The sequence below is a fragment of the Chaetomium fimeti genome (assembly GCF_033439085.1).
Source record: "Chaetomium fimeti strain CBS 168.71 chromosome Unknown B0H64scaffold_3, whole genome shotgun sequence".
NCBI classification, from domain to species: Eukaryota; Fungi; Ascomycota; class Sordariomycetes; order Sordariales; family Chaetomiaceae; genus Chaetomium; species Chaetomium fimeti.
The window spans coordinates 342720-356489 of NW_026944331.1; the positions used below are offsets into that span (position 1 = coordinate 342720).

The 13770-nt window shown below is 54.1% G+C and overlaps 2 protein-coding genes across 2 annotated transcripts; one reads left to right on the top strand and one right to left on the bottom strand.

The window, feature by feature from the left end:
• The first annotated feature begins 3077 nt into the window (after positions 1-3077).
• On the top strand, positions 3078-4555 carry B0H64DRAFT_390010 (uncharacterized protein). The gene has a single exon (XM_062803363.1). It carries the CDS (start codon positions 3205-3207, stop codon positions 4342-4344), a length of 1140 nt encoding a protein of 379 aa, XP_062660170.1. The 5' UTR covers positions 3078-3204; the 3' UTR covers positions 4345-4555.
• Positions 4556-5750: 1195 nt separating this feature from the next.
• B0H64DRAFT_106364 (uncharacterized protein) lies at positions 5751-8003 on the bottom strand. Its single transcript, XM_062797728.1, has one exon. The coding sequence runs from the start codon at positions 7585-7587 to the stop codon at positions 5773-5775; it is 1815 nt and encodes a 604-aa protein (XP_062660171.1). The 5' UTR covers positions 7588-8003; the 3' UTR covers positions 5751-5772.
• Positions 8004-13770: the final 5767 nt, after the last annotated feature.

The following is a 13770-nucleotide window of genomic DNA, read 5'->3' on the forward strand; positions in this document are numbered from 1 at the left end:
GAAGGAGCCCAGTTGAGATTTTTCAAGGTGTACCACACCAACGAGAAGCAAGATGCAGAGTTGAGGAGCTATCTCGAAAAGAACCTCGAGATAGGACACATCAGACCATCGACATCTCCAGCAGGCTACCCAGTCCTCTTCGTTCCAAAGAAGGATGGGAAACTCAGGATGTGTGTGGACTACCGACAGTTGAACAACGAGACGGTGAAGAACCGATACCCGCTGCCACTGATTTCGAGGCTTCGAGATCAGCTGTCAGGAGCACAACACTTCACGCGACTCGACCTTCCAACAGCGTACGCCCACATCCGCATCAAGGAAGGAGACGAATGGAAGACGGCTTTTCGGACACCCTACGGACACTACGAGTACCTCGTTATGCCATTTGGGTTGACCAACGCACCAGCGACGTTTCAAGCCGCTATCGACCACGCAATTCGACATTGCCTCGATAAATTTGCAGTCTGTTACTTGGATGACATTCTCATCTACTCCAAGACACTCGAAGAACACAAGAAACACGTACGGCAGGTGCTGGACGCACTGCACGAGCACAAATTGTCAGTCAACAAGGACAAGAGCGAGTTTCATGTCAAGAAGACAGTATTTCTGGGTTACGAAATCTCCCCGGGATGGGTCAAAATCGAACCCGAGAAACTGGAAGCTGTCAAGACGTGGCCGACACCGACGAACGCCACAGAGGTCAGAGGATTTATCGGATTCGCCAACTTCGTCAGAATGTTCATCAAGAATTTTGGCGACTTCGCGAGACCTCTGCACGAACTTACCAAAAAGGATGCCACATTCCAGTGGAAGCGGGAGCACGAGCAGGCTTTCCAGCGGATCCGCGATGCGATCATCGCCGACCCGGTGCTCATGCTGCCCGATCCAAGTACGCCTTTCGAAGTCGAGGCTGATGCTTCGGACTTCGCGATCGGAGGACAACTTGGACAGAGGGACAAGGACGGCAAGCTTCATCCAGTTGCGTTCTTCTCCAAGAAACTCGAAGGACCAAGGCTCAACTACCCGATCCACGACAAGGAGCTTCTCGCAATCATCGAAGCATTTCAGGAATGGAGACCATACCTCAGCGGCACGACACACGAAGTTCAGGTGTACACAGACCACAAGAACTTACGATACTTCACCACCACCAAGGTGCTGAACGGACGACAGACTCGATGGGCAGAATTTCTGTCCGAATTCAACTTCACGATCCACTACAAGAAAGGCTCAGAGAACGCACGAGCAGATGCCTTGAGTAGGAGAGCGGATCACCACGACAACACGTCTGAAGTCTCACCACCATTGCTACATCAACAGACAGACGGATCGCTACGGCACGCTTCCCAACCGACTGAAGACTACGAGATCGCAGCACTTCAGCAACAGTCGGAAGATCCCGAAGCCAGGCCTCTGCAACCGTTTGTAGAATGCTGTGCGGCCTTCAGAGAACAACGACTGGTTTTTGGCCGCTGTTTACGCACTCGGTTAGGAGGCATGACGGGCGACGAAGGCAGGATTGGACAAGAGGATAGCGAAACTCACCAGGGTTAGGCAAAGAATGTTGGCGCTACTTAAGAAGGGGGAAAACCAACGAGCCTTCCGGGACGGAAGACCTGGGGAGGGGCATCGTGTCACGGATATGGTCACATGCAGCCGGCCAGCGGGGCGCGCTGGCAGCGTCCCGGGCCAATCAAGACGGGACGCCTAGCTACCAATGAGAAGGAGATCTGTGGTGGTTACAATGATCTATGGACAGACCACGGCAGTGGTAACAGATCAAGGGGCTCGGCCTCCTGGATCTGTTGACGACCCACCACGGATCACGCAGATCTAGGTACAGAGGTACCTAGGAATTAGATAGTATATAGTCACTCGTTCTGGAGAGCTCTGGGAGTTCTCCAGTTAGCAATCACAACTACAGTTCGCTACAAGCTCGAGAGCCTACTGTTGAGACAAGTCTTTGTTGTGCACCCTTTGGCTGCACCGAACCTAAGCACCCTTGAGAGAATACCTTCGACCGATACTGAACCCTAACAGGACGGGTCCAGAGACAGGTTCGTCACATATCTAGATTATATTAATAGAGAATATCTAGATTAATAAAGGTTTTATTAATAGATCTATTAGTATAATCTATAACTTTATATAGTAGACTAGTACTAACCCTAGTACACTACCTCCTTTTATTATACTAATTAAGTTTAATCAGTATATCGGCCCTCCCTATTTTAACAACCCCGAATTTACTAATATTATACCTATCTTCTATAGTAAGAGGGACTTCCTTAGGGGTAATAGTAACTATACTTATATATAGTTCCCTCTAACAATTATATACGCTATTACAGTATATAAGTTACAGGGTATAATACTTAATAAAGCTATACTAGATATATCTAATAAAGACTTTACAGCTAGGCTTATATATATTGCTATTAGCTGTATTAAGACTATCCAGGGCATTATATTTAACAATATGTTTAACTTATAGGCTCTGTATATCCAAGCTAACGCCAACTATACGGCATATACTAAAGATATTACCTATTATCTTCCGCAATTAGTTATACCGGAGTAGGTAGAGGTTTACACTCAATAGTAGAACATCTATAATATATAGATATTTATTGTTTATATAGTTTAGTATATATAAATCGGACCTCTCCCCTCTATAGATGACTATTAGCTAGTACCCAGTAAAGGTATACCGCAATACTACTACTATACATCGCCGACAACCAAGCCCGAGCCATAGAGATAAACTAAGCTATTAAACTTAGAGCCACAGGCAACTACAAGCTAGTAAGTTAACGGCTAAAGGCCGTTAGCTTACCTAGTATAGTAGGTCGACGGCCCTAGGCGATGGCTAGTCGTTGTTTAATAGCGGTATAGCGAGGGCAGATTGTCGGCTCTGTTGTTGGGTTGTTGTTGTTGTATAGAAGTATGTAGTGGCGATAGTGGGTATCGCCAAGCTTCGCTTCACACTTACTGGGGCAGGCCGTGGGCGTGGGTGGCACAGTCAGGTATTTTATGAAGTATGAGGTAGGTATTTTTTGTTTTTTCGAATGTGACTCGAGACTCGGGAGAGATGATGCAGTAAAAGGGGGGGGGGTTGGCTTGGTTAATACACACCATGTACGCCGCCACCTTGGAGAGAACGACCACCATTTAGGCATCAGCAAGGGAGCCAAGACATTCATGATTTTCTCAGCGAAGGCGACCATTCAGGAATCGAGGCGGTCCCGCTTCACACAATTATACTATTCTTTTCATTTTATTTTATCTATCTTCGATACGATGGGTATTAACAACCTCGCCGTTGAGCTCATCGGTCAAATCATCCAGCCGTTATGCCTGTACTGTACGCCGGAGCCGCGCGAGGACGCGGGCGAGGACTCGGACAGGCGCCTGAATCACGCAGAGAAGGCCCGTTTCTCATCTCTCGCCTCCCTCTGCTTGGTTTCACGCTGGCTCAATGCCACGGCTACACCGCACCTCTACCACTACCTCATTGACCGTAACTGGCCCCTACTCGCCTGTACACTTCTCGCCCGTGCCGACCTCGCCCAAACCGTCAAGGCACTGTGGTTCCACCATTACTCGGACGCCGACAAATCTCAGTCCTCGCCGGAGGTCGCGGCGTATTTCGCCAAAGAGCTGCAGGCGTATCAAGACGGAGTTTCCGACGAGAGGAGAAATGAAATAAGAATGTGGGAGATGCCGGACCTAGCCAACATGTTCAGCACGCTGTACAGCACCCCGCTCGACATGGTCGCCAGCCTGTGCCCCAACCTCGAGGCCGTCGATATCACACCCGCCGTCTACGATCTCTTCATCTTCAACCGGCCGAACTCGCTCCCGCGCCTCCGCGCCGCCGCCTTCCGCCACTGGGACACCGAAGGCGCCATCGGCCCGCAGTCGCTCCTACCCTTCTTCCACGCCGCCCCCAACCTCACCACCATAACCTTCCACCGAGCCAACGACTACGACGGGCTCGCGGCCCCGCTCGCGCAGCTCACCCACCTCGACTTCCGGCGCAGCGCCTTCGGCGCGGAGACGCTCGCGGGCTTCCTGGCCAGCTGCCCGCGGCTGGAAAGCTTCAAGTACGAGTGCGGGGGCGCCAACGTGGGCTACGGCCAGTTCACGCTGGCCGAGGCGCGGGACGCGGTCCTGGCGCGCGCGGCGGCGAGCCTCGCGCTTTTCCGGCTGTCGGTGGCCGACGACGACGTGTCGGTGGAGGAGTGGGAGGAGGCGGAGCTGCTCGAGATGACACGCCGGCTGGCCGAGCGGGGGATCCGGTTTCAGTTTTCGTGGGAGAATATGAATGGGGTGGAGTGATGGGATGGTACTTTACCGGAGCAAGGGGAATTGAGAAACAATATAGCTTATCGGGCGAGTCAAACTTTCCCCGCTGCTTGAGGGAGCAGCTTATTCCATATAGGCCCAACTCACCACTCGATGGGGTTTGACCCTTGCGCCTACGACTCATGTCAACGACGAAACGACTTTGTATTAGTTACTGTTTAATGTAATGATACGTATAGAGAACTTGTGTCTCTTCCAGCTTGTTGTATAGTCGTCAACGATGGGTATAACACCTAAGTAAACAACACGACTACTAACAAGAGACAAGTCCGGTGTAATAAGGTGTAGTCAGTGGGTGTCAGAAAGTCTTGATACCTCTACATTTTGGCACCCACCTGCGTGACCACCCGACCCCTATCACACCAGCCACAACTCGGCCAAAACAGGTGCAACAAAGTACCAAGGCTTTCCGTACGCTCATCGTTGACGGAAAGCATGAGTACATACACATGCGACGAGGTCAGTCATCACGGATCAGGGGAAACTCAAGTGCTATCAAACCAGGCAATACTGCACAATGAATGGAAGACTAAGGAGGGTAGCTAGCTACAAGCCGTCGTCCGGCATCTCGAGCACGCCCCTCTCCCATATCGCAAACCAGGCGCCCATCGGATGAGGGGGTCAAGACCCGTCTCCAACGCAAACCTTGTTGCCGTCCCCTCAAAGACCCCCTAATACTTGCATGGCAAGGCCCACACCGTCAACACTCAGGATTCCGTTCCCGGGCTGACGCGCAATGACCTTTAACCCTGTGCGCATTGCTTTCTCCCCAAAAAGAAACACCCGTTATCCCAGCTACCCATCCATCCGCTCATATGGCCGATATCCCCATGCTCCAAACTGCCACGGTCGGTACAGCTGCGGGCTGCCTGTTCCCGAGCGAAAAAAGCACCGCCAAGAGGCGTGGCAAGCTTTGGTTGCTGTTGAGTGCCGGTCAAAGACTGTAAGAATGGAATCGAACGACCTGGCGGGGCCCGAACGGGATCGGACCTCCACAATGCCAGCGTAGTGGAAGGGACAAAAGTCGGCAGGGTTTGATGCCGCCGAGAATCGAAGTCGAAAAAGACCAAGGCATTGCTCCCCAAAAAATGCAACCAACAATAACACCGTCCTACCGCAAAGGAGAAAAGAAGCAGGGTTCCTTAAACGTAAACCGATTGTCGAACGTTACAGATCCCGGTCGTCTCAAGAAGGGTAATCGCGAAGAAAAAAAAGAACTTCGTAAGGCCGTGTCCGTGCCGAAGGAATCGCCCCAAACTTGGGAGGCGCTGCAACCCAAGTCCGAGATCAGCCCACAGGCGGACGAGAAGGAAAAAATGGGAAGAATGAAACATGGGCATAATCGTGAATTAGCGTAAGGTCCGGTTGTCCGGCTCACCATCCTCCAAATCCCATTGTCGACTAGACAGCGAGCTTGCGCTTCTCAGAGCTGCCCAGAACGAGGCGGGCCTTGCGGTGCACGTCGCCGCCGGCCTTGATGGTGCGGTTGCTGTTCTTAAGCAGACTGGCGAAGCTGCCCGGCGCATTCTCCGAGTCCGATGGAGCGCTGTCAACGCTGGAGCGATGCGTCTTTTGCCGCGAGCTCGGCCGGTCGGAGCCAATAGCACCCCAGCTGCCAGTGCTAGTTCTCGAGCTGGGCAAGCTGCACTCGTCGCGGTCAATCAAGCTGCCCGACCCGCTACGGCCGGAATCGCTGTCATTATCCGTCATGGGCGTCTCGACGAGCTCTTCGGTGCTCTCCGAAATAGGGCTGATGCTGCCAGAGCTCCGGGCTTCCTTGCGCCTCTCAAGACCAGCCCGCACGAGGTTGTGGATGGCCGACCGGCGGGTACGCGTCACAAAGTTCTTGCTGCCTTCGTGCTTGGACGTCGGCTTGGACTTGAGCTCATCCATGGAGGGCGGGTTCCGGGGCTGCCGGACGGGGTGCTCGCCAGCCCGACCTTGGCCAGGTCCGTAACCGGCAGTCAAAGGCGTGAGCGGGAACGATGCAGTCTTGGGGCCAGTCGACTTGAGGGGCTCGTCGTTGGTCGCAATCGACAAATGGCCCTTGTTGGAGACCGACGGGGTCTTCTTATGACCCCGGCGGAAGGCGTTGGCGCTCGGGGGCGGCAGAGGGGCGTGGGTCTCGGCCGGGGAATCGTATCGGCGCGGCGGCGACGGCATCCGGAAGCCTGATGCATTCGGGACCGAGGGCGGAGGAGAAACCTGGAGGCGCGGAGTCCCGACGGCGGGCTGCTGCATATTGGCATATGCGTTCGCCAGCTGGGCCTGGTTCGCAAGCTGGGCGTTGAGCTGCCCATGGAGCTGAGCATTGAGCTGAGTTTGGTGGGCCTGGGCTTGGTTTTGGTCCAAATACAGAGCGGGAGCCCCGGTGACGGGATCGTAGACGGTATACACACCAGCCTGCGGCGTGGCCGGCGCCATCATGGCCTGAACGTTCTGCAGCTGCTGTTGGTACAGGTTCTGGTAGCCCTGCTGCATCATCTGGGGGTGACCGTTGATGTTCAGTCCCTGGAATTGCTGGGCCGCCGCCTGGAGGGCCTTGAGCTGCTGTTGCAGGCGCTGCTGCTGGTCGGACAAGTAGGCGTTGGTGTACAGGAGCTGGGCGTGAAGATTGGGATCAATCTGCTCGCGGTTATCATCCAGTTGCAGCTGCGGCGGGGCCAGCACCTGCTCGGCGGTGTACTGCTGATTGAAGGCAGCAACCTGCTGATTGTAGGCCTGCTGCTGAGCCTGCTGCTGAGCCTGTTGTTGAGCCTGTTGCTGAGCCTGTTGCTGAGCTTGCTGTTGAGCCTGCTGCTGGGCTTGCTGCTGAGCCTGCTGCTGGGCCTGCTGAGACTGCTGGGGTTGCTGCTGGCTAGCGAATCGAGGCATCGACGTCTTGGGTCCATACAGGCTGGCCGAGTCGTACATTCCGGGAGCCATGGAGTTGCGGTTCCGGCCCTGGGGCATGGCCGTTGTCGGCGAAGGCAGGTTCGGGAAGCTCGCGGCAGTGGCCGACTTGGGAGCAGTGCGGAGACCGGCCAGCAGATGGGACCGGCTAGTGCGCGGCGTAGGCACGCCGTTGTCTCGCTCGGTGGGCGACTTGAGAGCTTCGAACGAAAGCGGCTTGATGTTCTGGCCTCCCCTCCGGGATGCCAGACCAGAGCCCATGGTCAGGCCGTGTGCCTGGTTGAGATGAGCGTGTGACATCTGAGCGAGACTTCCAGCGTCCATTGCGACGTGATCAAGACTCAGGCGTGACGCGAAATGTGGTCGGAGAAGAGATGTATGTTGAGGGCAGTCAAAAGACGCGAAGTTGTTGATGTGAATATTAGAAAGTACTGATGCAAATTGTCGCGGCGAAGAAGACGTGATCGAACGTTCGACTTGCGGCAACTGAGTCTATTTGGTGTCTCTCGCAGAGGCTCGAAGAAACGATGATGAGAGAATGCCTTGTCTCGGACTATCAAATCGAATAATGGGTGTTGAAAAAACCGATCAGCTGAAAATGCGAGGATGGTATTAACGATGTTGCCGAGGGGCTGTGTGTGCTGAATGAGCGTCAAAGTGGGCAAAACGATTGTGGAAGGAAAGAGTAGTAGGCCAGTGTTGCTTGTCGGCGACTTGTCTGAGATGACGGAGGCAGGTCTTTGTTAAAAGACGCGACTTCCTAGCGATGCTTCGGCTGTGGCGAGATGCAGAATTGAGTCGAAAGTCGATCGGGAAGCGGAGCCGAGTGTCGCGCTTTGTGCCGCAGCGCCGAGTCGAACCGTCAAAGAAAACAGTTGGGATGGACCAGGCAATCCCCTCGCGACTGTGAAAGCACTAATGCTTGAGGCTTCTTTGTGCGGGCTTCGTAGCCTGTGCTTCTTTCCTCGGTCGAATGACAATGTTGTCGAAGTTCAAGTTGTTCGAGCAGTCGTCGGTCTGGAAATTAACCTGTGCCGTGTCGAAAAGGCGAACGAAAGCGATCCGGCCGGAGCTCGTGAGCAATGGCAACGAAATGGATGATATGTGCGCAAATAGAATACAAGGATTAAAATGATTTTGTGGTGAGCCTTTCCAGATGCCTCCTTTTTTAACCTTTTTTTTGTATCGCGATTTGTGCAGTGGGTCGAGAGAATGCGGCGATGATTGGGAAATTCTGGTTGTCAGGCCAAAAAATTATGACGAGCAACGACGGCGACGACGCAGGGACGCACCACGAAGGGAGGAAGAGGGAAAGCGCGAAAAGGAAGGGTGGTGTGCTGGTGATGCGAAGAGGAGAGGGAGCAGGAGGAGGAGGAGGAGGAAGGGCTTCGTCGGAAGCGAGAGATGAAGGCTGGAATCGATGGAGACTGGGCCAGAGCAGGTGGGGCAAAGGAGCTGCGTCGCAACCTGAGTGGTCGGCGAGCTGGGGTCCCGCGGCAGGGGAACCTGTCGCAGGCAAGGGCCGAGCGGATAGCGGGCCACCGTGATTGAATGGAGCGCCGCTGGACTTGCAGACGGGGGGAGGGCGAGATGGTGTGTGCGCCGTGGCTGCCACGCTGGGGCAAGAGGAGGGATGGCCAGGCTCCAATCAAAAAGCCAGAATGCATCGCGAATTGGAGAATGACATACTTGTAAGCGGGGTCGCTTCGAAGTTTGCCAAGGTACTGTGTCCCAAAACAATGCGAGTCTTCCAACTAACGAACCTCTGCAAAGACTTCCGTATTTAGCCGTTAGTGATTTCACAACCACTGCTACTTTCCCTTGTCCCTCGGGTTACGAAACGAAGGCCAGCGCAACCCGCCGCTAATCCGAATCTGGCGAGGTGCTCTGCTTCCCTGTTCCGAAACAGTCCAATGGGGGCTCGCCGTGACCAGCAAGAAAGCTGGAAGCCATGCGCTCCAGCAACTCGGGGCAAATCTGGCCGCAGCTTCCTGGTTTCTCCATTCTTCCTTTCGTGATCGGAGAACTCGAGATCACCGAACGCTCGCACTCACACTTCACCCCGTCTTTGAGCTCTGCATTCATTCAATTCCCACCCGATCCAAGCCTTCTTTTATTTTTACCATCGTTTATTTGTGGGAGGCAGATCTGTGTCAGAATCGGCCGCGGTCATTCCGACGCCTTTGTTGGCCCGCGAGGCCGGCTTCAAGCTCCATTCTTGCCGAGCCAACCTCGACCCAATCCCTGTCCGTCCGATTGTTCACATCGGGAAGCGCCTCGCTCCCTGTGCCCTGCCCTTTATCCGAACATTTGGCACAGTACGGAATGACTCTGTATTCATTGCCGCGCTTCCCGTTTCGATCCTGTTCACCACATGAGTCCTTGGTTCGTCCACTAGACCGGGACGACTGGGTTTGTCCAGTCTTGCACCAGCATTGATGGCTGGAGATCTTCCAGATTGCGATCCATGCACGCGGAAGGGGGCTTCCTGGAACTGACGGCATGGATGACTCCACAGCCGATTCGCAATCGGGATGGCACCCGACGATGGCTTCCGTGCTTCCATCCTCTCATGGTCGACCGGGCAGCCCTAGCGACAGGGGCATGGGTCCTGGACCAAACGGCGAGATGGCCGTCTTGGCAGTAACCAAAACCCAATTCCGGAAGACATGATCGACCGACCTTTCGCAGCATGGGAAGAGACTTGAAACACGGAAAAGAGGTCATTCATTGCCCAAAGGCAATCGCGGCAGACCCCAAAGCAGCTTTCCAAGGAAGCTCAAGGGGGGGCCACAGAGGAGGGCCACAGAGGGGCGCACAGATCTGGACCTGGCTGCAACCCCCTGAGCGTCGCACAAGGTTGCAGTGTGGCTGCATCCTCGCTCGTTTGATCGATTGGCCATCTTGCTCGGACGACTCTCTCGAAGACAACGTTCTGTGCACCATCTCACGCGACCCAGAAGCCAGGCAGCCAAGCAACAGGGCCCTGCGTTCCCGGCCACCACTCGAAGCCGGGCACCACCACCGCCGTCAAGAATCGCGGGCGATCTTCCCTCATCCTTCACCCTGGAGTTTGACCTGCTTTCCCCTTTCTCCGCGCCGTGAGAGATGGCAACCACGGCAACCCCGCAGCTGGCATGCGATTTCCCCAGGCAGCGCCTCGATGAAACACCACCTGCAGACCCTGCATGCTCGCGCATGAATCACTTCCCCAGCCCCAGCCCCGCTGCAACCATCTTGGTGATGGCGCGCGCGCCTGCAAGCCAAGCTGCACGCAAGAGCGCTTAACCTCACTCAACCCCAGCGCAGATCTCCAACTGTTGGCTCTTCCTCAGTCCTTCTGCGCAATCTTCCCGACAGGGTGGGAATGGAGCTGTTACACCACTCGTGGCATTGACATCGCGATTTCGTGCTTCAAGGGAGCACAAGGACCCACGAACAGTCGACATTCGACAACGAGTGAATGTCTTGGATTCTTTGAGTCTGGCGGATTGTCATGCCATGGGCAGCTAGTTCCAACTGCTGCGCCGCGCTTTTCAGCTGGGGCAGACCTATCTGCCTCGTTCCGGCAATCCCCGCGCTTTGTCGGGCGTTCGGACGATCGGGTCGTTGACGCGAACATCCATGTGGCAGAGCGGGCCCGTCCAGGAACCATCTTCTGACGCCACTTCATCCCACGAGCAGCGTCGACATCTCAACATTCCAGCACCCTCTGGAGCGTCTACTGTGTAGTTACCAGTTCCAACCCCGAGTTACAACGCAGCGATCACCAACCCACATGTCAATTCCTGGTATTCACAGGCGTGCTTTGGGCTGTTAGAACCAGGCCGGCTGCACGGGGTACGCTGGACCGCACAATGGCCCCTGATCTAGATGTTCAAACCGCACGACTCAGTTTTGCCACCGAGATTCGGGTTCGGACGTTTTCCGAGCGTAGCGTGCGTACTGTTGTAGTCAAGCTCCCAGGTTCCCAGGGTTTCGCTACATCTTTAGTTCCGACCACGCATGGTCCAGAACATCTTGGGCTGAGAAAGTCCGAAGAGAACCTGAACCGGTTGATGGCGCGGACTCGCCATCGCAGTCTCCCATAGGATGGGTGGATGGACAACTGACACCGGGCACAGCCTGCAGATCCAAAGGGGCTCGTACAAACTTGAGTCATGAGCGCGGCTATGACACACCATCCGAACTGACAGGCGAGAAACTCCACAGTACCAATACTTCCAGAATGACTCGGAAATTAAATTAGGGGCTAATCGTCATGCGGTTTAGAAGAGAGACTTCTGTTCAAGGTCTATGTTGGTGGGTCGGGTCGGGTGCTCAACTTGGACGTCCCTTGGAGGCCAGGCCGGCCGATGGAAAACCCATCGTTTACTTCGTGCCGAAAACTGGGAAACCGTAGCAAGACCGGTGGTAAGAACAGTGGATACCGGACCAACTCGAATTGCCTTCTCGGGCAATTACAACAAGTTCGTCTCATGTGCGAGATGAGGGTGTGAAGGCAAACATGACACCGCTATGCGCTCACCGGTCGTATCTTCCGAACGCTCACATGTGCCTAGGTTGGAATTTCCTGCAAGTGCTATAGCGCAACCCGTTAGATGTTACCTCTAGCCATCCTTCAACGTGACTATCATGACCAAATCTCTAACCTTGGTACGTACCTAAGGGTGTGTGGCTGTAATAAAATCCGCACCACCGGCCAAACAGATACTTATCCCCTCCACTTGCCTTCAAGCGTCGGTTTCCCAAAGCTAGAGCCGGCGCAGAAGAATGGCCATGTCTGTTCCGTAGCGTTCGAGTTATCTTCCAGATCACAGCACGTCTTACATGGATTCGGATTTCCGGGCTGCGGTTACGTTATAGTGTCGTGTCTCGAAGTCGCTTAAGGTCGAGAAGACTTGGACGCTTGATATACTTCAACGTTGTACTCGAGCAATATACTCAAGAGATACTTCTTCATCGCGCAGCGAGCGGGTTCCGGCTATTGCTCCCAAAGGTGTTTGGTCTCGAGACCAAGGTAAGGACACACGTAACTGCGCACGATTCTCCTCTAGCCGATGTAGACAACTTGAAGTGTCATCTTGTTGAGTCGAAACTTGCTGGAGCAAGGGAAGGGCCGAGAAATACAATATTATAGCTCGGCCGGCTAGTCAAACTTTCTCCGCTTGTTCCAAGTGAGGGAGCAGCTTGTTCCATATAAGCCCCAGGTTACCAGCTCAAAGTCGTTTGAGCCTTGCCTCTAGGAATTAAAGATTAAACGACTCTATTTCGAAATATATCATTCGTTTCAAATGGGTAATGAGCGCTTTAACCAAATGAACGGCTACCTAGGGTATGACTTGCTGAGGGAGGTTGCTTGTTAATAGTTTCTTCCGTCGAGTTAAACTTTTTCAACTTATTCTTTCCCAAGCCGCAACCCTTCAGCTTCTAGACCCCCCTTGTACCGACTAAGTAGGTATCCCAACTCGAGCGACACTCCGCTATCCGATGTTAAGTTAGTAGGGCACCTTCCTCTAGTTGGTAATTATACCAGGTTTGGAATCCCACCCTTCGAAACTGAAAGTCCTTGATATTTAATATGCTAGTGACGGACAGGTAACTGCTGGGGCCAGAGTTCGAGGATCCGTATCACGACGGGCTTGAGGTAGGCTTCGAGCTCGGCGAAAGGGGTTCTCATGCGCCCGGGGGTGAAGCCCGTGGTTCTTCTGGCAACGCAGTTGTTAAATGACTTGATCTAAACCATCATCGATAACTACGTGCCCGAGACCGATACCTTGCCCAACCAACAGCAGTGTCAAACCAGCTCCCTAGGTTTGAGACTCGTGGGTAGAGTTCTTGCCGCCCTATGCCGAGACAGAAAAACCATTGACGGCTTACGCCTTGAACGGCTTACCGTTTACGCCTTGAGCGAATTTATCCCGGATTAAGAAAAAAGAGCAGCTCTAGGCGAGTAAGCCGGAGGCTAACGGTACGTTGCCGGCTTAGAGCCCCTAATCGGCTCGATCCACAGCCCGCTTCTTCCCCCGAGCCGATAAACAACCGCTCTTACCCCCTAGAGCGGCTTCAACAAATAAGCCGCTCAAGCTCGTGAGCCGAAGGGAGAGGGCTCGTTGCTGTGAGCGAATATATCCCGGCTCGTGGATACCCGCCTTGCGCCGCTAATAACGGTTACCTACTTACAGACCCTGTCGGCAACGATACGGACAAGATTCTAGCCTCAGTAATGAGGGCCTTTGCGGCATCCATTTTGAGGAGAGACTCAACGCGGAGTTTCACAATATCGAAGGGCTGCGTACGTTTTTTTGTTCACCACGAAACGTTTAGCCATGCTGTACCCCCTCACCCCTTGTATTTGACAGCTCCTGCCAGTTTGGTTATATGATCCGCGGATACCGGATGGGGAGGCGCCAACTGCAAAGTTGATGTCAGCAATCCGCCTCATCTCATCTCCGCTCGATCCTCCCGGATCACCGCCTCACGCCCAAAATCGATAATCCGGGGTAA

Coding starts and splice junctions, on each gene's coding strand:
- B0H64DRAFT_390010 (XM_062803363.1), top strand. CDS start 3,205: ATGATTTTCTCAGCGAAGGCGACCATTCAGGAATCGAGGCGGTCCCGC.
- B0H64DRAFT_106364 (XM_062797728.1), bottom strand. CDS start 7,587: ATGGACGCTGGAAGTCTCGCTCAGATGTCACACGCTCATCTCAACCAG.